The sequence below is a fragment of the Phodopus roborovskii genome, unplaced genomic scaffold (genome assembly GCF_943737965.1).
Source record: "Phodopus roborovskii unplaced genomic scaffold, PHOROB, whole genome shotgun sequence".
Lineage (NCBI taxonomy): Eukaryota > Metazoa > Chordata > Mammalia > Rodentia > Cricetidae > Phodopus > Phodopus roborovskii.
Window position 1 is genome coordinate 4,384,888 of NW_026126469.1, and position 24,088 is coordinate 4,408,975.

A 24,088-nucleotide genomic window follows, 5' to 3' on the forward strand; every position below is an offset into this window, starting at 1 on the left:
CTATAGGCCCAGGACCCTGTTGCCCAAGTTCTAGCCACTGCCACTCCCTATTCCCTCCCCCCCAAGTCCTGCCAATTTGAATTCCTAACCCTCCCTCTGCCTCCTTCCTCAACCCTGTTCCTTCTCCAGGGTGGGGGAAGGAATCTTCCAGATAAGAACATGAGGGCAAAGGGACACACCTGGTTTCAGACCCAGGCCCTGCCACCAACTTGCTAACCGACCTTGGTAGATGACCTCTGCTATCTGAACCAGTTTCCCCATCTGTAGAAGGGGAGCTTAACAAAACTTTGGATAAGGCACTTGGAGCAGCAAAATGTGAGCTAAGGCACAAGGTCAGGTCTCTGAGTCCCAAAGGACACCTGGAAGCCAATACTTGGGTTGGTCTCTGTCCCAAGCAGATCCATCCTTTCCTAAGGTACAATACCTGTTCAATACTACATAAATGTTGACAGTGTGGTGAAAGCATTGTTAGTTAGGGGAGGTACTGGGGTGAATGAGTAATTCCAGTGACTGGGGACCGCACCTGGGGACTGTTCAAGCCTGTAGGAAGGTCAGTTAATCTGGGAGGATTGAGATAAAGACTGTTTTCCAAATAAATGACAAAGAACAATGTTTTATTTCTCTTCTTTCCTTCCTTCCTTTCTTTCTTCTTAGATAGCTCTGGCTGTCCTGGAACTCGGTATGAACTCACAGATTTCCCTGCCTCTACCTCCTGGGTGCTAGGGTTAAAGGTGTGTGCCACTATGCCCGACCTAAGGATAGTTTTTTGAGACATGGTTTTGTATAGACCAGGCTAGCCTCCAACCATCTTTTAGCTTAGGCTACCCTTTAACTCCTGACCCTCCTCCCTACACTTCCCAAATGCTGGGATTTTAAAGAAATTTGAAGAAGTTGGAGTGAGCTGCTTGAAGCCGCAGGCCAGGTGGAAGGCCATTAAAAAAAAAAAAAAAAAAAAAAAAAAACCAAACACATTAGGTTTATGTTCTCTGTCTCCAACTTCTATGTGAACAACTGGGCAGGCTTCAGCTATCTCCACAATGTAGGTTCTGGAGATTTGACTCTCTAGGCTCAGTAGCAATCAGCTTTACCTGCTGAGCCATGTCCTTGACCCCCTTAGAAGGCCATGTTTGAGATGAAACTGAAGTTGAGAGAGTCAAACAAGAAAGTACTGTGGGGTGGGCAGAGGACTTAGCAGAGTACTGAGTTTGCTTCCTGTAACTCCAGCTCCAGGGGATCTGACATCAGCATCTGTGGGCCCCTGTGCTCACTTCCCTCTCTCCCTCTCTCTCTCTCTCTCTCTCACACACACACACACACACACACACACATTCAACTTCCCTTAAAATATATATGTACATATATTTACTTGCTCTCAGGAGGCAGAGGCAGGGAGATCTCTGTGAGTTCCAGGCCAGCCTGTTCTACAGAGTTCCAGCACAGCTAGGGCTGTTACACAGAGAAACCTTGCCTTGAAAAAACAAAAACAATTTTTTTTTCCCTGCAAGTATTTCTGTGCAACATACGTATGCCTGGTAGGTCAGAAGAGGGCATTTAATCCCTGGAGTTAAAGATGATTAGGAACTCCTGCTATGTGGGTGCTGGAAGTTGAATCTTGGTTGTTGGAAGAGTAGCCATAACTATTAACTGTTGAGCCATCCCTTCAGCCCCCACAGTTGATTTTTTTATTTGTTTGTTTTCCAGACAGGGTTTCTCTGTATTGCTTTGGAGCCTGTCCTGGAACTAACTCTGTAGATCAGGCTGGGCTTGAACTCACAGAGGCTGGGTTTAAATTCACAGAGATCTAGCTGCCTCTGCCTCTGGAGTGCTGGGATTAAAGGTGGGCGCCACCACCTTTTTTGGTTTTTCGAGACAGGTTTCTTCTTTTCTTTTTGAGACAGTGTTTCTCTGTGTAACAGCTCTGGCTGTCCTAGAACTCATTTTGTAGACCAGGCTGACCTTGAACTCACAGGTACTGGGTACTGGGATTAAAGGTGGTGCCATCAGGGCCAATTTTTGTGTGTGAGATTCTCACAGACAAGGCTAACATCCCACTCTATATGCTACTGAACAGAGTGACCTTAAACTTTTCTTCTTCTGCCTTTACCTTCTGCATATTGGGGTTGCTGTTATAGACACCCATGCCCCATTATATTCAGTGCTAGGATCAAATCTAGTGCTTCCTGCATACCAAGAAACACTCTACAGATTGAGCTCCAACTATGCTTTCTTCTTTTGTCTTAAAAGAGGGCCTTACTCCTAGCATAATACCTAGCTGGATGGATCATCAGTTCATCTTTAGTATGAAAATCCACAGGGGCAGACACTACATAAATGTTGACAGTGTGGTGAAAGCATTGGGAACACTGGGAACAGGTAGTGGGGACAAATGGACTCTTTCAGGCCAATGCTCCCTGTAGGCTCTTCAGGTCTTCCTTAGTTATCTCCCTTACAGGTGTGAATGTGGGGTCTCTAACCATGTGGTCAGCCAGGGAGGGGCCCACCACACACACAGCCAGGCATCCAGGTCCTTCCTGCTGCACTTGTAGTCTTTAGACCCTTGACAGACCTGCACAGTGTTCCTTTCTCCCCCTCAGGGCCCCTAGGTTTTCAGGGTTCTTGAAAGAACCAAGCTGGGCCCAAAACAATGTCTCCCTGCTCCAGTATGCTACTGATGCCTTCATCAGGTTTCTTTTTCATTGCCCTGTCTCTTCCAGTCTATTTTTAAAAATGATTTTCTAAAATTTCCTATGGCCTCTGGGATTTAAGATTTATGGGGTCGAGGTTGTGAGAAGATTGTAGCTTGTTGCCAGACTGGGCAGACCTGACACTTGTTTCCAGTCCTTAAAGAAATGATTGCTGTCGGTTTGGGGGGGTGCATTCTGGGGTGTTCTAAGGGGGACGGGATGGAGAAGAGGAACCAGGAATATGGTTCGGTGAGCAAAAGTGTTTCCAAGCCTAATGACCTGAGCCAGATTTCTGGGACCTATGGATAGTTCTCACCTTCACAGGCATGCCCTCCCGGCTCGCTCTCCCCAAAAGGTGTGTGGGGAGGGCAGCCAGTTGGATTCCAGGCCTGTGAGGTTAAAAAAAAGAAATATCCTGTTTTCTCTGACACAAGGTTACAAGGCAAAAGTGGCCCAAACAGGTCTGTCCAGATCACATGTTGCAGAATAGTCAAGAAAAATAGAGAGAATAGGGTAGGGGAGGATGAGGGCCCAAATGACTGCCTGGCAGGGGCCTTTTCACGGCTCAGACTGAAAGCACCCCAGGCAGTGTTTCAGAGGAAGTTAATTGTGCCAGGAGCTTCTTCATGGGGGATGGGCATGATCATTTGGTAGATTCAGTTTCAGTTTGTGAAATGAAAAGTTTGGGGAGATTTTGTTGAGACTGTACAGTTAAAAGTGGTTAAGATGGTGGCTGGCTTGGCAGTAGTGGCGAACGCCTTTAATACCAGCACTCGGGAGGCAGAGGCAGGCAGATCTCTGTGAATTCGAGGCCATTCTGGTCAACAAAGTTAGTCCCAAGACAACCAAGGACTGTTACACAGAGAAACCCTGTCTCAAAAAACAAAACAAAAACAAACTGTTTTTAAAAGCTGGGCTGTGGTGGCACAGGCCTTAAGTACTTGGGAGGCAGAGATGAGTGATAGAGCTATAAGTTTGATGCCAGCCTGGTCTACAGAATGAGTTCCAGGACAGCTAGAGCTACACAAAGAAACTCTGTCTCCAAAAAATTTAATTTAAGGTACTTTTTAGCATGTTAGGTATCAGGCACAGGGCCTTGCACATTCTAAGCAAATGATCCACTATGAAGTTATATTCCTAATTCCTTTGATAGTGCACTTTATATTTTGGTTGGTTTATACATTCTAATTTTACTTTTAAGTCTTTATTGTATGAGTGTTTTGCCTACATATATATATGTGCACCACATGCCTGGCGTCACAGGGGTCAAAAGGAAGCATTGAATGCCTTGGATCTGGAGTTCCAGGAAGCTGTAAGGAGCCATGTGGAATTGAACCCAGGTCCTCTGGAAGAGCAGCCAGTGCTCTTATCTGCTTTATCTGCTGAGTCATCTCTCTAGCCCCTTCGGTGTTGATTTTTATTTATTTATTTTTTTGGATGGGAGTGTGGTACAGGGACTCTCTCTATAATCCTGGCTGTCCTAGAAACTATGGATGTAGATCAGGCTGGCCTTGAACTCACTGAGATCCACCTGCCTCTTGCCTCCTGGGAGCTGGGATTAAAGGCATATGCCATTATGCCCAGTGGGTTTTTTATAGTTTTTTTTGTGTATATGTGTGTAGGCCTGAGAATCCCATGGCACATGTGTGGAGGTCAAAGGACAAATTGAAAGAGTTCTTTCCTTCTACAATGTGGGTATTAGAGGACTGAAATAAAATCTTCAAGGCTAGGTACAGTGCTTTCACACAGCACACCATCAGCCCCAGCCTTTAAAAAATAAACATTTATGAGGCCTGTAAGATGGCTCAGCAGGTGAAGACACTTGCTGCCAAGCCTAAAGTCCTAAGTTTGATCACTGGACCTACATGGCAGAAGGAGAGAACTCACTTCCATAAGTTGTCCTCTGACCTCCATACATACACCATGACATGTCCCTAAGAACACACAAATACAAATAAAAACAACTGTAAAGGTGCTGTTCCAGGCTGATGGGGTAAAACATTAAGTCCAGCAAGCTGAGCAGTCCTCACTCAGTGCCTCCCACCCTCCATTAGCTGCAGAGCCAGTCTGGGACCATTTCTCCTAGGTCGTGGAGACTAAGAGAAAGGTCAGTGGCCCTTATCCTATGGGGATTCAATGGATTTCCTCTCCACTCAAGAGTCTAAGCTCTTGAGTGGTGAATGAATGTGTTGCCGCACACTGTCTTTTCGTGGAGTTTGTATATACCCTTTGAGGGTCTCCTGGCTGCCCCTTTCTTCTTCCCACTTTCAGATAGCAGCATTCAAGTCCAAGTTAACCTCCTCCATGTGGAACAGAGATGGCTCAATATTTTTGCCTCAGGGGCCTTCAGTCATTTCTGTCAACACTGTTGGATCTGAGGGGAGAAGGCAGAGGACCATCCTTCATGTTTACTGACCTAGAGAACCCATGGGAGCCCAGGGAGGAGGTGTGGGACCCTTGACAATAACCAGTTTCCTTTGAGTTTCCATAGGTCCTTCTGTAAAGTTTGGCATGAAATACTTTCCCTCAGGACTGGGAGCATCAGCAATTACTGGAGGGTGGAGTGGGGCTCCCAGCTATGCAACACTGACCCCACCTGACAGCCCAGGGACTTCTGACTTCTCAGCTATGCCTCTTTGGGTTCTCTTTAGCCAGATCAGCCTGCCCTGACTAAGGCTCACCCTAGGGTAAGGATGTATCTTCCCTTTCAGGAAAATACTTCTGCCAACATTCCATATGCACTGGGCAAAGGGAGTGCAGAGGAGGCATGCCCTTGTTCTCTTGGCCATGCTTTAACTTCCGAAGTATTCTCTTTTTCTATGAACATTTTAATGAGAGTTGAACATAAAATAGAAAAATAGCATTCTGATTGCTTTTTCTTTTTAAGATGCAACTTTTCTTGAGACTTTCATACAAGGCAATGGATGGATAATGTTAACCTGCTAAAGAAAACATACTGACCACAGAAAAGACATTTCTAGTACCTATCATGGTTATTCCTGTCTTTGAAACTGCCTATCACACTCTCCAGGTTGGTTTAGTTTTCTTTTGGAAAAAAACTCAGATTTAAGCCCTGCCTTTGTTGGACACTAGAAGGGATATCTGAGGACTTATCAGTTTCAGGTGATTTGGCCTGGAGCCAGTGTTGCTTAAGGTGGCTGGTGATGAGGGGTGAAGGCACACGTGCTTGCTTCTCTTTCCAAGGGGTGTGGGCAGCCAGAGGCCACCACCCTACAAAGGAGTCCTGCTTATTCTCTGTGGATAGGCAAGTCATCCAGCAGATGGGCTGGGACCAGGCCCCTGTGTCCACCATACTCACCATAGTAGAATCCCTTATTATCCACAGGCCCATAAACTGTGACCACATCTCCAGCCCTCAGCACAAGCTTGCCCTTTGCCCGGATCCCTGCTCTCCCATCCCTGGGGTCATAGTCCAGAGCTGCCACCATTGTCTTTGGGGTCCACAGTGTAGGTGTTCTGGAGGAGTTCCCTTGAGGCATCAAGGATCCCTGGGAGTTGGTTAGGCCCTCCAAGTCTTCATGTTGAGCCTCAGAATGCAGATGCCCTTGTGCTGGCAAATGCCACCTCTCATCAGTCTGCTCTGTGCCCACCTCCACCTCAACTACCAGGTGCCCAGGGATTTTGCCCACTCTTCCATTGCACTCTCCATGGTAGAAGCCATGGGAATCCCGTGACCCCCACACTCTCAGCAACTGTCCTTTCTGGAATACCAGCTCCTCCTCTGGAGCCTTGGCATTGACAGGCATCGCCATGGGGCTATGATCAAAGAGAGCCACAAAGACCCTGACTAGATTGTTAGCTTCTGTCTCCAGCTGCTCAGGGCCACCTCTTGCCATCTTGATGACTTTGTCGGTTGGCACTGGGCACAGCACTGAGGCAGGCTCACAAAACTGGCACTCTCTCTTGCCTCCTGGAGTCTCCTGTCTTTGTCCACTTTGGAACTTGTTCTTTTTTTGCCCTAGTTTCTTTGTGCACCGAGAATCCAAACACACAGCCTCCTTCTCCTCAACGTAATGGAAGTCAGCTGTCAGGCGCTGGCTGGAGACTTGCTGGTGAGGTGGGAGCATCTGGGCATACTGCTTTTGAAGGGCTTTCTCAAGGCCAGGCTTCTCCCAACACAGTATTTTCCTGGGCCCAATCTCTGGGGAGAGATGGATGAATCCTGGAGCAAGACATCCATTGATGCACATGTGTGGGGAGTGGCCTTCTTCTACTCCAGCCTGGCCAAAGAGCAGAGTTGGCTTGTGGTTCTGGGGACTCTCCTGAAGACAAAGGCCCTTTTCATACTCCTTCCAGACCTCTGTGGGCCCCTGGACTTGGTCATCTGCCCCTTCTGAGCTAAGGTTGGATACTGGTAAATGCTTCCTTGGAGGTTCTTCAGGGAATGCTTCTAGAAACTTAGCCTGAGGCTCCCCACAGCTTCCAGGGGCATGGGGGCTGGGCTTGGTACTCAGAGAAACAACTCTGCAGTTAGAAGGGTCACCATCTGTGTAGCTAAAGGGAGGAGTGTCTAGGAATGGGTAACAAGAAAAACAGTCCTCGGGGATCTGAGCTGGTACAGAATCCAAAGACTCGCCATAGAGTGACATGGTTCTAACTGACACCTTCTGGCATGCTAAGGGAACCCGAAGCTGGGAAAATTCCAGCAGGGTGTTTCCAGCAGTGGCATCAGCAACTTCTGTCACCTTGAACCCATCTACATACACAGCGTAGCCAGTGACCTGCACTCCATTGGAGGACCCAGCTGAGTCAATGGTCACAGGAAGCCAGCTGACCACCAGGAGACCTGGAGAGGTGTGATGCTCCACCAGCACATCCAGAGGAGGGTCAGGGGGGCCCGCTAAAGGTGTATCAAAAGTTATAGTGGAGGACATTGTTTCCCAGAGCACCTGGAGCAGGTCCCTGGGTAGCTTCACCCCCACCCTCACTCGGTACCGTGTGCCAGGATGTAGGCCTTGGAAGGTATAGCAGCTCACACCTGAGGGAGTTAGGGTATGCTCTTCATCGTCCAGGTACACCACATGGGGGTATCTGTTGCTGCCAGAAGCCCATGTAATCGTGGCAGAAGTAGCTGTGACATTCTGTAACTGTAGTTGCATGGGGGCCAGACAGAACACTCCTTTAGCCTCCAGAAGGGGTCTGGAGACATTCTGTTCCTCCATGCTTGGTTTCAAGCCCAGCCAGCAGGCTTCTGTCTTAGTTTCCAAGATCTCTACTGCCATATCTGTCTTAGAGTCTGTCCTTCCCACCTGACACAGGCCTCTCTCCAGTGGTCCCTGAACTTCCCCAAGTGATAAGCTGCCTTTCAAGGCTTTGCTCTGCTCTGGCAGGGCAGTGGGGCCAATGTCAGGGGACTTCGGGAGCAGGTGGTTCAGGATAGGGCTTCCTGAAATCTGTTCCACTAAGTTTGAGGGCACTAGCCCTCGCTGCCCATTCACAAGCTCCCCTTCATAGAAGCCATCCTCATCCATATCCCCAAAGACATATACATAATCCCCAGCTGTGAGGGGTAACTCTCCTTGAGAATGCTCATTAGGCCCTTCAAAAGGATTGTAGTTGTATCTAGCCAAGAATATCCTGAGCTTGGGAGTGGTAGGAGCTTCAGAGCTCCTCATTTCCAGGGGAGTGGACACACTGTCTGGTTCTAAATCATCCACTTCACTTGCTGTGTCCATATCCAGAGAAAGACAAGATGGTACTGTAGCCCACATGGATTCTACCTCGGAGGAGGAGTTTGATTGGGAACTGGTTTTCTTGGCTTGGAGCCTGGAGTCCAGAGGCTGACTGATAGAATTTTTTTCGGACACTTGGGGGATACCAGCTGGTTCCCCAAGGGTAACTGAGTTCTCCTGCTGGAAGAGACAAATGGGCGGTTCTATATCCCTTGTAGGCAGTGACAACACATGTTCTTCGGACTTTGACTTGAACTTGGGTCTCCTGCTATCTCTGGCTTGGGACTCTGAAGCTTGGGTGGTCTCTGATGTCTCAAGGGGGTGGCCAGGCTGACACTGCAATCCCTGTATCTCTTTCCAGGAAGCCAGCAGGTCACTCGGGGCTTTATTTTGGTAGTACTGCAGCTGCCACCACCCATCTTGCACATATGCTGCTTGTTGCAGCAGCTGCTCAGCCAGCAGGCCAGTGGTTTCGAGTTCCTGGCTCTGCCTCATGTGGTTTTGCTGCCGGGAAACATTGCTGTTCTCATCTGCCATCTTCTTCACCCAGCTGGCCAGGGCCTGCAGCCGCGCATTCTCCTCTGACAGCCTGGCGCCCTTGTTCAGCGCAGCCTGCAGTTGTGCTTCTGCCTCCTCGTAGCGCCGCTGTGCAGCAGCTGCCTGAGCGCTCAGCTCCTCGCATTCCCGCCGCTGTGCACCCAGCTCCTGCTCCAGGGCCTGCACCTGGTATCGAGTTATCTGAGAGGGTGAGTTTAGGCTGCCTGCTTCTGCCCGGGCTCCGGCTTTACTCTGATGTAGAGTCAACTGTCTTTGCAGGCGCAGCACTTCCCGCTGAGACTCACGCTGCAGCCGGTCCAAGTCATTGATGTTACACCATTGCGCGCAGGTGGCGCCCTCTCTAGGAAGCGAGGAGCCGCTGAGGTCCGCGGCGATGTGCAGCAGGTGGCACTCCCGCCTCAGTGCATCGATCTGCAGGCCTTTGGCTTGCAGTGCGCCAGCCTGTTCTGACAGATCCTGAGCGCGTTGACCCGCAAACACTTGGCTCCGGTCCAGACCCTCCAGACTCTCACCTGGCACAGGAGCGCTCACTGCCGGAAGGTTGGTCTCCTGCAGTTTGCGGGCCCTGTCTTCAAGGCGCTGAGCGAGATCGGTCAGCTCTGCGTGCTTCACTTTGAGCCACTTCATTTTCTCACCGGTCTCATCTGAGAAGCCTGCGCACCGCAGCTGCAGGTTCTCTTCGCGCAGGTCACAGCAGCGGCGAACCAGCACCTGCAGTGCCTCGGCCAGCTCCGAGTTCTGTCTCACTAGTTCGTGGTAGTCCTGACCTGGCGGTGAGAGGGTAGGGGCTTCGCAGGGCTTGTTCTCAGAGCTTTCTCCCTGCAGGTCACAAGGTTTTCTATGTATTGATGGTAGCTGAGGCGGCGGAGGGGGACTGGAGGTATCTGGGATGGAAGCGCTGGTCGAAGAGACCCCTACCTGGGATTCGGAAGCCCGGGGACAACTCCGTGTGCTGTCGATTGAGCAGGAATGTGCTGTTGCCAAGGATTCGAGGGAACTGGCGCGCGTGGGCAGCAGGTCGTCTGGAGAGCTAACTCGTGGGCCGGTGCGCAGGCTTTCGAGAGATCCGAGTCGACGAGCAGGCTTTGGGGTACCACGAATGTTGCTCTGGGCTTCTAGGGGTGGATCTTCCAAAGAATGCTCAACTTGGGGGTCCGCAGGTTCCGGCAAAGTGGGCTGCCAGCGGAAGTGCTCTAGTATGTATTTAAGAAAGAGCTGGCGCTCCGCGTCTAGCGCCGCCTGGAGGTGGCGGATGCGCGCGGCTTGCTCGCCGTCGGTCTCCCAGCGCAGCAATGCCAGCACTTCCTGCAGGCGACAGCGGCATTGAGCCGCGGAGGCTTCGGACGCCCCCGAGCGGCCGCAGTAACCGCGGTTTATTAGCTCCTGGGCCAGCTGGCGCTGAAGCTCCCGAGCCTGGCGTACTACACCGTCGCGTTCCTGGTGCAGCAGCTGCTGCAGCTGCCGAAGCTCTGCCTCCTTCCAGCGCAGCAGCTGCCGGATCTCGGCCTCACGCTCGCGCTGCACCTCCTCCTGCAGCTGCCGCAGTTCCCGGAGGCGTCGTGCCTCCCACTTGGATCGCAGATGGTCAGCCAGCTGCTGCCGCTCCTGCTCGGCCGACTCCCGCAGCTGGCGCGCCTGGGTCGCGAAACGTCGCCGTTCCGCCCGCCCGCGCGCGCGCTCGGCCTCCAGCTCTGCCCGCAGTTTCTCTAGCTCTCGCCTCTGCTCCTCCAGCACGGCTGCCGCTGGGCCGGGGCTGCTTGGCTTCTTGGGAGATGCGCGGCCACCACCCAAGGGGGTGGGTGAATCCTTCGTCATTGTGGCCGCAGCCGGGCAAGAAGCCAGAGCTAGCCTGGTAGGCCAGTTAGCCAACGGCCGCCGCCCCCAGCCGCTGCCAACCGCCCCGCGCGCCCCTTCCGGCTCCCCTTATGGGCCCTACGCGCGCCCCTTCCGCCTTGGGGGTGGTCTCTCTTATGACTTGCCCCTCTTCCCAGATTGATCACCCTCAGTAGGGCACGATTCCTGAGACACTTTTCAAACTGGCCTCTGAACTTCCCAGGATACCTTGGGCATATTTCTGAGCTCATATTTCATTTGCTCCATGGCTTTTGTGACCCATTCCACTCTCTCCCGAACCCTGTGCAATCCCTTCCAGACCTAGAACCCCCGTGGGGACCCAGGACTGTCGCTGTTCCTAGGCCTGAAAAAAGGGGCCGGAGGTGTGGATTAAAAAACAAAACAAAAACAAAAACCTGCCTTTACTGGGGTTTCTGGTATCATGTTTGAAGTATATAACTGAGAACTTAGTACAAGATCTGCTTGAGCCCCTAAGTGGGTGAGGTTACCCAGTGTGGCTGTAACATCTCTGTGCTACTCTTCCCAGAATCCCTGCTTGCTAAGCGTTTTCCTACATTAACTAAAACTTTTTGTTTGTTTTTCGAGACCGGGTTTCTTTGTCGATTTTGGAGGCTGCCCTGAACTCCCTCTGTAGACCAGGCTGGCTTCAAACTCACAGAAATCTGTCCTCCTCTGCCTTCCGAGTGCTGGTATTAAAGGCATGCGCCTCTGCCACCTGGCTCCCTTGGCTTCTTGATTCATCTTTACAACTTCATCCAGCAAGGATGCTAAGAGATGAAGAACTGAACTTTCCATGGTTTCAAATCTTGGAAATAGCTAAGTGGGGATTCAAACTTGCAAAATTCTGCTTCCAAAGTCCATGACTATCCGCTAATTACTCCATTCCCCAGTATTTTACAATTCTGTCTTAACCTCACTACTGTTTGCACAGATTTTTTTTTTTTTTTTTTTTTTTTTTTTTGGTGTTTTGCACTGTAGACCAGGTTGGCCTTGAACTCACAGAGATCCACCTGCGGGTGCCTCTGCCTCCCGAATGCTGGGATTAAAGGCATTAGCCACCAGCGCCCAGCTATTTGCATTGAATTTTACTTGCACGCCAGAAGAGGGCACCAGGTCTCATCGATGGTTGTGAGCCACCATGTGGTTACTGGGAACTGAACTCAGGACCTCTGAAAGAGAACATCTGAGCCATCTCTCTAGCCCTAGTTGCACTGAATTTTAAAAGCTTTTTTTTAGTGATTTATTTTTACTTTATGTGCAGTGTTGTTTTGCCTACATGTCTGTGTGAGGGTGTTGAATCCTCTGGAACTAGAGTTACAGACAGTTGTGGGCAGAATTGAACCCAGGTCCTCTGGAAGAGTAGCCAGTGCTCTTAACCACTGAACCACCTCTCTAGCCCCTGCACTGAATGTTTAGATTAACAAGTGCAGTGGTGGAAGCCTTAAGTCTTTTCTCAGACTGTGTCCTGTCTTGAGCATATACCTGAGAACTTTCATATGCTCCTATGTTATTATTTGGCTTTTGTTATGAAACAGAGTCTTTCTACATAACCCTAGCTGTCTTGGAACTTGCTTTGTAGACCAGTCTGGCCTCCAGCTCACAAGATCTGTCTACCTCTGCCTCCTGAGTGCTGGGGTTGCAGGAGTTGACACCATGTCTTTTTCTTCCCCCTCTTTGTTTTTTTGAGACAGGGTATCTCTGTATAGCATTGGAGCCTGTCCTGGAACTAGCACTGTAGACCAGGCTGCCCTCAAACTCACAGAGATCTGCCTGCCTCTGTCTCCCCAGTGCTGAGATTAAAGGCTTTTGCCACCAACACCCAGCTGAACACCATGTCTTCTTATATCTGAGCCTTTTTGAATCAGCAAGGTGGCAATGACTGAAGCTTGACTGCATCCAGAACCTCAAACATGCTAGCTCAAACATGCTAGACAAATGTTATACCACTAACATGCATACTCAGCCTGGTCTACAAAATGAGTTCTAGGACCATTAAGAAGAGAAACTCTGTCTCAAGAAACAATCAAATGAGCAAAAATAAACAAATCCTTCAAATAACAAAACAAAACAAAGCAAAAACAAAATAACAACAAAAACAAAACAAAAAACCCAAAAAGAAACAAAATTAAGATGTTTTATTATTTTATTCATTTATGTGTATGTGCCTACCTGAGTTTACATTCACCACATACATGCATGCCTGATATTCTTTGAGTCAGAAGAGAGCATTAGATGTGCTGGAATTGGAACTACAAGTAGTCTTTAGCCACCTTGTGGGTGCTGGAAGCTGAACCCATATTCCTGCAAGAGCAGTAAGCACTCATAATCCCTCATCACTCCAACTCCCTACCACTTTTTTAAATATAGTCTTACTCTGTATTTCTGGCTGGCCTGGAACTTGCTTTGTCTACCAGTGTGGACTAGAACTCACAAAGATCTTCTTGCTTCTGCCTTCCAAGTGTTGGAATAAAGGTCTGCACCACCATGCTTGGATGTCATTTTTAAGTTTTTGTTGTTGATGGTGGCAGCAGCATTTTTTTTTTTTTTTTTTTTTTTTTTTTTTTTGTGATTGTTTTTCTTTTGGAGACAGGGTCTTGCTACATCCTGCTGGGCTGAAAGTTTCTATGTAGACTGGCCTCAAACGGACAGAGATCTGCCTGTGTCTGCCTCTGGGGTGCTAAGATTAAAGGTGTGTGCATGATATCATATCAAGCTCCTTTTTCTTTTTTAAGTTTTTTGAGATGGGGTTTCTTTGTGTCACCTTGACTGTCCTAGAAGTCACTTTGTGGATCCAGCTGGCCTTGAACTCAGAGATTTGCCTGCCTCTGCCTCCTGAGTTGTGGGACTAAAGGTGTATGTCACTACCTCCCAGCTCCTTTTAAAATTTTATTTGGAGCCAGGATTTTGTTAAATTGCCAGGTTGGTCTTGTACTTGTTATCTTCCTGCCTCAGCCTACCTACCAAGTAGCTGACACTATAGGTATGTGCCACCACACCTGGCTCAAACCCTGTTTTTGTCCTCTCACTACTGGCTGCTTACTTTTTTCTTTCCTTTGGTATTAATTTGGTAGTTTCCTACTCCAGGAAGCCTTTATGAACTCTCTAGGCTGGGCTTGGAGTCCCTAAGACACTACAGCCCCTTTGGTGGCCCTGGTCGCCTTTGGTAGCCCTGGTCACTCTACTTGTTGCTGCTTCTCCTTTGAGGAATGGATATGTCTACTATACCTTTGTGTCTCTGCCCAGGGTGGATTCAGAGGAGGTAAAAATGGAATACCTTTCTTTTGCAAGCTGGGATAAAGACCTAGGACCAAGGAGGCAGGAAGGACAGAGAGGGTGCTGTCCAACATGGTCTCCTGGCCTGCTTAGCTCCAACACTGGAATACCACCTGTGAGCAAGGCCTGGAGCTTCAGGGTGTGCACTGGCCATTGGGGTTGGGGTATTAGGCAGAGGCATCATTCTGGGCAAAGAGTGAAGGCCAGTCTTCAGCCAGGTTGTTGGTAAGGTTCATTCCTCAAAGAGAGGAAGCAGACTCCTTCCTCCAAAGAAAAACAAGACAAAAAAAAAAAAAAAAAAAAAATTACATAGCTTTCTCCTGGCTACTTTTGTGGCTCACAAACTTTCCTTGAATCTGGTTCCTTCCTGTCTTTCCAGGCCTCAGCATTAAGTAGCTTACAAGAAACACACCGATAACTGCCTTTCTGTATTCATACATTCTATCAGAAGCTCCTTTGGGGTGCCTGCCTACGAGGGGACTTACAATTAGGTGTAAATGCCCATTCTCGGCACCTGACCTCCTGATTGCTATACTTATTTTCCAAACGAGATTCCCCTGAACCTATAGAAAATACCTTTGTGAAGCAATAAGATGAGAATTATGGTTCAAGGTAATCATTTTCAGAGCTGAAGCAGATGTGGTATGAGGGTGGCAAGGGAGAAAGTAGGATTATGGCCTTAAGCTTTTATTTTGTTTTGGGGTTAGAAGGAGAGTTGTCTTTTTTTTTTTTTTTTTTTTTTTTTTTTTTTGAGACAGGGTTTTTCTCTGTAGCTCTGTAGCTTTGGAGCCTGTCCTGGCACTTGCTTTATAGACCAGGCTAGCCTTGAACTAACAGAGATCCTCCTGCCTCTGCCCCCCAAATACTGGGATTAAAGGCACGGACCACCCCACCTGGCAAGAAGGGTTGTCTTTATGGAATCCTTACACAGCACTGCTTTACAGAGAGGACCAATGGGTGTCAGTGGCTTTCTAGGGCCTCTGGCAACTAGCTTGTTATTTCATGGTGGTGGGGGTGGTTTCACAGCTTGTGTGACTTGCTGCAGCCTTAAGTGGGACCTCAAGCAGTGAGGTCTGGATGTCAGTCTGTCACTGGTGGAGGGTTAGGAGTGGATCACTAGAGTCCCCACAGTCACCATCTGGGATAGTCATGTCAGAACTCCCTGCAGCAGGTCAGAGGTGTTCCAGAAGGTGGTGGAGTATCTTTCTTGGTCTCCACAGTATTCCCTTGAGGGACTCAGGACACCACTGTGCGTAAGATAGATAAGAGTTACAGACTTGGAGGGGTTAGTGTCTTCTCTGAGTGTCACTCTAACTTACAAAATGAGAAATTACATGGGCTGTTTTCAGACTTGATTCTGTAGCAGTTCAGAGTTCCTTAGAGACACCATAGGACTAGAGAGGAATGATGCTAGGAACTGAAGGAAAGAGAATGTTCTACCTACCTCAGTGTGTAGATCTAGTCATAGGTGTCATGTATCACATTCTAAAAAAGACACTAGTTTAAGAAAGATGTAGAAGGCCTGGAAAGATGGCCCAGGGGTTAAGAGCACTGGCTACCCAGCCGTTCACTGGTGGTGCACACCTTTAGTCCCAGCACTTGGGAGGCAGAGGCAGGCAGATCTCTGTGAGTTCAAGGCCTTGAGGATAGCTTTGTGTACAGATTTGTGTACAGAGTAAGTTCCAGGACAGGCTCCAAAGCAATACAGAGAAGAAACCCTGTCTCGAAAAACCAAAAAAAAAAAAAAAAAAAAAAAAAAAAAAAAGAAGAAGAAGAAAGAAAAAGAAAAAGAAAAAAAGAAAAAGCAAGCACTGGCTGCCCTCCCAGCATGGAGCATGGTAGCTCACAAGTGTCTATCACTGTAGTTACAGGGGATCCAGTACTTTTTGGCTTCAACAGGCACCAGGCACACAAGTGGTGCAAATATGTACTTGCAGGCAACACACACACACACACACACACACACACACACACACACACACACACTTAAAAAAAAAGTCAGGTGTTGTGAAGCACACCTTTAATCCCAGCACTTGGGAGTAATAAACTCTGTGAGTTTAAGTCCAGTCTGGTCCAAATACTGAGATCCAGGACAGCCAGGAATATATACCAAAAATTTGTTTCAAAAACAAAATAAAAAGTTTGATTATTCTTGCCTTTGCCCTCCCTTGTCTTCCCTTTATCACATCAAGACTGCCTCTTCTGTATAATTTTTAAATGTATTTTTATGTGTGTATTTTATGTATTTTATATACATATATGCCTGAGCACCACCAGGTGTATGTTGTTACCTCATAGGCCAGAAGAGATTATCAGATACCATGAAATTGGAGTTATAGATGGTTGTGAGCTGCAATATGGGTGCTAGAAATCAGGCACTTGGGTCCTCTGAATCAGCACCAATTTGTGTGTGTGTGTGTGTGTGTGTGTGTGTGTGTGTGTGTGTGTGTGTGTGCATCCTCATGAATGTCATGGTGTGCTTGTGGGAAAGTCAGAGGACAACTTGTGGTAATTGGTTTTTCTTCATGTGGGTTCCAGTAATCAAACTCAGGTTAGCAGGCTTACTGGCAAACTCCTTTGCTAGCTGAGCCATTTCACTTGCCTGAGGAGAATTTTTATAGACTTATATTATTTTAAGATGGAGATCATAACCCATACCTTTAATCCTAGCATCTGTATTGATGCAGGGGTCAAGATTCATGGGATCAGGTTCAATATAGGTTACTATAATTTTATTTGGGGAGAAATCGCTTATACAAGAAACAGATGACCTCTTCAGGTTCCTAGTGCAAGACAAGGATCCACACAGGCTGCTCTAGACTACCTGACTGGAAGGAAGCAAGAGAGAGCCACCTGTATTCTGACCCCAGACCTAAAACCACTCTCAGTCACATCAGTGATACAGGTGTGGGCAGGTGGATATCTCACTACACATCTGAGAGACAGAGACTGGTGGGCCTCTATAAGTTCAAGGCCAGCCAAGGCTACATAGCAAGCCCTTGTCTCAAACAACAAAAATGAAACAAAAATAAGTTATATTGATTGAAAAAAAATTGAAAACCTTTGAGTTAAATGTCTTCCTGAAAGAATACTTTAAGAATGCTGAATACCAGATGGTGGTGCACATCTTTAATCCCAGCACTCAGGAGACAGAGGCAGGTGGATCTCTGTGAGTTCCAGGCCAGCCTGGGCTACAGAGAGTTCCAGGACAGGCTCCAAAGCTACACAGAGAAATCCTGTCTTGAAAAGAAAACAAAACAACAACATCAACAACAACAAAAGACTGATGAATGATAGCAAGGCGTTCCCTTCACATCTCAGTTGCCTCACATTGCTAGCTCTGTATTTCTTATTTATCTTCTGAGAGCCTTAGCTTTCTTAAAACATGGGGTAAGATCCTGGTGTCAAGCAGTTTCTCTTGGGGATACTATTCACCCTAGATAGAAAGGGCACCAAAAGACCAAAGAAAAGATTCCTTTTAATGTGTTCATTGAAGTTACTTAGAGGAGAACAGGTGACTCAAAGGCACTCTTACTCTTAGCACTTGAGGGTGGAAGAAAGGGTCAGGAGTTCAAGGTCATCTTTAGTTAGACAGTGAATTTTGAGTCACCTTGGGCTACTTGAGACCTTATCTACATCTCAATCTCCCCCAACAAAACTTCCCCACTGGCAAAAGCACTGCTGGGGGTTATCATCTAGTAGTTTCTTCCTCTTTGGATCTTTCTGCTTCATCTTCTAGACTGCTAGAATTATGAGATTACAAGTGTGTGACACTACTGGAAACTGTTACTATTTTTGAGATAGTGGATAGGCTCATACTATGTAGCCTAGGCTGGCTAGTCTTGCCTGCCTCCACCTCCCAAATGCCAGAATTAAAGGTATAATCCACTTATCTTTGGCTGCTCTGCTCTTTCTTCTTCATACAATTTCTTCAGGGAGCCTTCCTGAAAGATCCTTGTGTGTGGGAGGCTGTATGTTAGTGTGTGCATGCGTACACACACACACACACACACACACACACACACACACACAGACGCAGACCTGAGGTCCACGGATGTTTTCATGCTTGCTCTTCACTAGTTTTCTCCTTCAGGCTCACCAACTTAGACTGGTTAGGCAAAGAATTTCAGGGATCTAGCTATATGTACGCTCCCGTAATGCAGGGCACAATGCTTGCTCCTTCTTTCCTTTCCTTTCCTTTTCTTTTCGAGACAGGGTTTCTCTGTATTGTTTTGGAACCTGTCCTGGAACTAGCTCTGTAGACCAGAATGACCTCGAACTCTTAGAGATCCGTCTGCCTCTGCCTCCCTAGTGCTGGGATTAAAGGCGTGGGCCATCAACGCCCAGCTCTATGCTTGCTTTTTATGTGGGTCCTGCTTGCACATGCAGGCACATGACCAACTGTATCACGTCTTCAGTCTTCAATCCCACAGTAACTTTCTCATCTCCCAGTTTTACTTCTTCACACTGTTTAGCAGTGCCTGAAATAGTCTTGATTATTCAATTTTGTGTACACAATATGTATAGTGCATCTACTAAGTGCCAGGCACGGTAGGTATTTTCCGTCGGATTGGAGGCTACAAAAGGCAAAGGTCTTTAATTGTCCAGGTCACTTATGTACACGCAGGACTCTTCCAACACTGGGATCTGCACACAGTAGGCACATCTCTCTGTTCCGCGCTCTTCCCGGTTCGCCCCTCCCCCGTTCCAGGAAGTGAGGGGGTTCTAGCCGCCTGGCCTACCGCGATGCATTTTGGGAAAGCAGCAGCACCAGATCCAAGATGGCGGCCAGCAGGAGGCTGATGAAGGTAAAAGCCATTCTCTGGCGCTGGCCAGGCGGGGGGCGGCGTCCCCGGGCCGGGACCCCCACGGCGGGCCGCGGCTCTTTGGGGCGTCGCCACCCTCCATCCCTCGTTGTGTGGCCCCGCAGTGCCGCTGTGCCGCGTGTGGAGGACAGATCTAACGGGGCCGCCTAGGCCGCAGCCTGGGCGGGAGCGCAAGGCCGCGCCGGGAGCCGCAGCCGCCGGCCCCTCGGATCAGCTTGGGCAGTTCTCGCGCCCCCTCCTCCCGGAGCGGAGCCGGGCTCTCCGTCGCAGCGGCCGCGGTCCGGGTCGAGGACGCCGTTGATGTGTGGGCCTGGCCTGGAGGCTCCAAGCTGGGCGCCCTCGGGGAAGAAAGCCGGAGCCCCGGCTGGGAGTCCGCGCCGCGGAGCCGCCCGGTCCTGGGCCGCGGTCGCCGGACTCTGAGCCCCATTCCGCCAGCCCACAGCTCTGGGACCGGGAGGCTGCGAGGCCCGAGACGGGAAAGGAAGGAGGAGGGCTGGCGGCCAAAGTTAGGTCAGTTAGTTGGTGGTCTTTTAAATTGTGTTGGGTTCTTGCAAACTGTCTCCTTGTGACTGCGGAGTCACACAGCCGACAAGTTCCAACTCTAGGAGGGCGTGGGGTCGTCCCCGTCGCAGCTAGGTTCTCCTTCCTTTCATAGTCACTCTATCTCCTTTCCCTGGTGAAGTAAAGTGACATTTTTTTGAGGTGGGAGGTGGGGGTTGACTTCTGTGGTTCGAATCAGAACCGGCCAAAGTTTACAAAAATAACGTGGTGTACGCACTTTGTATCTTGAATGTAGCGGAATGTCATCTCACTAATTGGCTCTTTTTGTGAGGCATACAGGTGCTCGGTTGATTTCAGTTTTTCACTGGTAGGTTTTCCGATATCCTTTAAAGACACCCCGCCAGTGTTTGAGTGCTACCTGGTAGTGGGGCGCGCTACTACCTGACCGGAAATACAAAAGGTCCCTGAGCTGGTTCCTGAGAACAGATAGCTGGGCTTCGTCCTGGCCCGAGTTGTATTTGGTTGACAGAGTCACTGGAAACAAAAGAAAACGTTTGTCCACTGAAATCTAGAGAGAACATTTAACTAAAACCAGAGTGCAAGTGGGCACAAAACAATTAGCATCAAGCTTCTCTGCTCTGTTGGTGACATTCCATCATTTTCCTAAATGAAAGGGATGCTAATCACTTCCATGTTCAAATTCCCCAAAGTTGTCTTCCCTCTAGCCTTGTAGGTTTCAATTTAGGAAGATATGTGAATGCATGCTGTTTTTCCTAACTTTATTGAAATGACTTGAATTCCACCCTCTCTCAGGTACCCTTCTAAATACTTTTCCCTGATGACCCTTCATGGGCTCCAGGGTTCTTTTCACTAAAGCAAGCACTTAATCCTTTTGGCTAAAATCCTCTATGGTTTGACTGTAACAACTAATTCTAACTTCTTTCTTTAAATGAAAAATGGGGGGGAGGGAGAGAAAGCCTGCCCATGCCTTTAATCCCAGTGCTCAGGAGGCAGAGGCAGGGGTATATCTGTGAGTTCGAGGCCATCCTGGTTTATAGAGTGAGTTCCAGAGAAATCCTGTCTCGAAAAACCAAAACAACAATCAAAAAATTTTTTTCTTTAAAATTTACTTAATTTTATGTGCATTGGTCTGTGTATGTGTCTGGTCTTTGTGAGGCTGTTGAACCCCCCTGGAACTGGAGTTACAGTTGTGAGCTGCCTTACAGGTGCTGGGAACTGAGCCAGGTTCTTTGGAAGAGCAACCAAGTGCCGTTAACCACGTAGCAATCTCTCCAGCCCCCTAACTTCTTTAAAGTAAATTTCCTTTTTTATGTGTGTGAGAATAGAATATGTTTTGTCACAGCATTCATGTGGAGGTTAGTACAACTTGTCAGTTCTCTCCTTCCACTGTGTGAGTTCAGTATGGTCCACTCAGGTGGTCAGGCTTTCCTATCTTATCTCCCCATCCTAACTTCTTACTTGGCACAAAAGAGCTTTCATTCTTTCCTTTTTTTTGTTGTTTATTTGTTTTGAGACAGGGTTTCTCCATGAAAGAGCTTTCTTAGAAAGTAGTCTCTTTGGCCTCACCTCCAACTTAAGAGATTCTGGATGCTTTTGTACATAATTTTTGCAACAGCTACCATTTTTCCAATTTTTATTGTGTGCTTCATATTCATAATCATGTTTAATATTCAAGTTAGATATTTTTATTCCCATTCTGTAGATGTGAAAAGAGAATGCAGAGAGATTCTTTCGCTTGCCTTTGACTACCCCACAAAGGAGAAAATAATGTGATTTAACTCAGCTCTGGGAGTCCCAAACAAAGCTTAATGAGGTCCTCACTCTATGGTGAATGATGGTCCTTCCTTTGTATGTGCTGTTTGCTCAGCCTTCAGACATCAGAAGAGGGTGTTGGTGCACTTGTCTTTAATCCCAGCGCTCTGGAGGCAGAAGCAGGAGGATCTCTGTTTGCATAGTCAGTTCCAGGACAGCCAGGACTATGTAGAGACCTTTAATCCCAGCACTCGGGAGGCAGAGGCAGGTGGATCTCTGTGGGTTCGAGGCCAGCCTGGTCTACAGAGCTAGTTCCAGGACAGGCTCCAAAACAATACAGAGAAACCCTGTCACTGAAAATAAACAAACAAAAAAGAATATTGGATCTCCTGGAACTGGAGTTCTGGGTGATTATCAGCTGGCATGTGGGTGCTGGGAATTGAACTTATAGGGTCTTCTACAAGAACCAAGTGCTCTTAATTCTTGAGCCATCTCTCCAGAGGGGAGTTTTGAGGACAGTTTAAAATTTTAACATTAGCAAAAAAGATTTACAATGTTAACAAAGCATTAAATACATTTAATTTGCAAAGGACTAATTCAACTAAAGGCAGCACCTAGATTGTAACCATTCAGTCAGTAACAAGGAAATAGCTAGCCAGATGTTGGCGCACACCTTTAGTCCCTGCACTCAGGAGGCAGAGGCGGGTGGATCTTTGTGGGTTTGAGGCCAGCCTGGTCTACAGAGCTTGTTCCAGGACAGGCTCCAAAACAATACAGAGAAACCCTATCTAAAACAAAACAAACCAAGGAAATAGCTACAAAGTCCAAAGCAAAAATTGTGTAAAAAATTGGGCTGGTCCCAGGTTGGCTATCATCTGGATAGGTATCATTCCTAGGGGCTCACCCATTTTAGCTTCCCACAGGGACTTTTCTCATATGGAACTTTGTGGGTTTACAGGTAGTGAAGGTACATTTTATTAGTTATTATGGTATAATAGTTGAGCCAAAGAACTGAGATTTGTAGCATCTTTTAAAGAGTGCTTTTGAAGCAGTGTTCACTCCAAACTCCAAGTTGGTGCACTTTCTCAGTCTGTAAACATATGCCATGGAGCAGGAGTTATTCAGTAGCTGTTCATTCCTTGGAATTAATTGTGCTATACAATGAACTGTTTTGCTCTTGAATACAGGTTTATATCCTCCCAACTTGGTAATTAACTATAGAGCAATGACATGGTCTGGTAATTGTCTAAGAAGGTGAGGAGATGTGTTATGGAGTCTTAGCTGCTAAGGATTGAAAAGTTTCTACATCTTGATAAGCCTCTCCACCGATACAGCAATTCAAATCAGAATAAATCAAACAGAATTAGAAAAAGTCCAAGTTTAATAGATACAGTGCTTCTGGATGGCCTTCTAGCCCCCCAAAGAGGAGACTGGAAAGGGAAGCTGGAAAAAACCATTAGTCTGTTCTCTGGGAGACAGTTTAAATACCCTATGGGAATGGCCCTGAGTATCTCTGGGAGAGGGGCCATCAGGCAGCCTTTCTGAGATGCAGCAGGGTTTGGAGGGAGATGGGGGATTCCTTGGGTAGAACTTCCACTATAACATCCCAGACTTTTTGAGTATATGATGCAGGGGCTATGGCAAGGCTTTTTACCATAACATTGAACTTGAGGCAGGAAGATCCCTGGGAGCTGGGAGTTCCAGGCTTAGCTGGACAACATAGTGTATATGAGATTCTAGCTCAAAAAAAAAAAAACAAAACAGAAAGTTCAGGAGTGAGGGAAGTTTTTTTAATGTGATGTTATACATGATAAACCATTATCAGTTACTTGAATCTATTTTGGGAATAGATTGTTTTGTTATTTTTGTTTTGATTTTTGAGACAGGGTTTCTCTGTGTAACAGTTCTGGCTGTTCTGGAACATGCTCTCTAGACCAGGCTGGCCTCCTACTCAGAGATTGTCTGCCTCCTGAGTGCTAGGATCAAAGGCGTTTGAGAGGATTGCTGACTTATTTATTTTTGAGATTGGGTCTCAATGTATATTTCCTGACTGGCTTGGAACTTGCTATGTAGACCAGGCTGGCCTTGAACACAAAGAGATCTTGTTTCTGCTTCTGAAGTTCTGAGAGGATCTTTGTTCATTATTTGAATAGGTTTTGTTATATTTCTCAGACTGAATTCACAGCAAGTAGTTCTGTTTCAGTCTTTTAAGTGCTGGGATTATAGAGGTAAGCCACCACTTTTTTTTTTTTTTTTTTTTTTTTTTTAAAGACAGAATGTCCTAGCCAGGCTAGCCTTAGACTCACTTTTTAGCTGAGGATTACCTTGAATTTGTGATCTTTCTGCCTCCACCTTGAATGCTTGAATCACAGATGTGTACCACAAGCCTGGCTTATAATAATCAGTGTTGGGATCAAACTCAGGGCTTCATACATGCTAAGTAAGCACTCGCTTTCGCCAAAAAGAGATTCTGCCTCTGTGGACCATTTTTCCATTTCTAGATACATTTCCTGCCCAGTATGGATGGTGTGTGGTTGTGTGGTGCTTAAGAGAATTTAAGCTGCCCAGGTACAGGTTCAGAGATTGGGATTGAAGGGAGGAAAGCAGGGGTGAGGCTGGGACTCTGGTTTAACAAGTCTACATTCCTTAGCTTGTTCCTTCAAGATCTAATTTCCAGCTTCTCTGTTCCCCACTTGGCCATAGATTCCCCTAAACATAGTGTGCTGTTCTCACCGGATCTAATTATTTACTTATTTATTTATTATGATAATTATTATGATGCTGTGGCTGCTGATTATTATTATTATTATTGGGCTTTTCAAGACAGGGTTTCTCTGTGTAGCCCTGCCTGTCCTGGAACTCTGTAGACCAGGCTGGCCTCAAACTCAGATCCACCTGCCTCTGCTTCCCAAGTGCTGGGATCAAA

The 24,088-nt window shown here is 47.5% G+C and overlaps 2 protein-coding genes across 2 annotated transcripts in view; one reads left to right on the top strand and one right to left on the bottom strand.

Annotated features, from left to right (window-relative positions):
- Positions 1-5,855: 5,855 nt before the first annotated feature.
- Positions 5,856-10,845, bottom strand: LOC127226938 (RIMS-binding protein 3). Its single transcript, XM_051191108.1, has one exon. It carries the CDS (start codon positions 10,748-10,750, stop codon positions 5,933-5,935), a length of 4,818 nt encoding a protein of 1,605 aa, XP_051047065.1. The 5' UTR covers positions 10,751-10,845; the 3' UTR covers positions 5,856-5,932.
- Positions 10,846-18,746: 7,901 nt separating this feature from the next.
- Positions 18,747-24,088, top strand: part of Ube2l3 (ubiquitin conjugating enzyme E2 L3) — a 40,935-nt gene continuing 35,593 nt past the window's right edge. The window contains exon 1 of the mRNA XM_051191109.1: positions 18,747-18,870. Coding sequence (XP_051047066.1) covers positions 18,844-18,870 — 27 coding nt within the window. The 5' untranslated portion in view covers positions 18,747-18,843. The remainder of the gene's footprint in view (positions 18,871-24,088) is intronic.

Coding starts and splice junctions, on each gene's coding strand:
- LOC127226938 (XM_051191108.1), bottom strand. CDS start 10,750: ATGACGAAGGATTCACCCACCCCCTTGGGTGGTGGCCGCGCATCTCCC.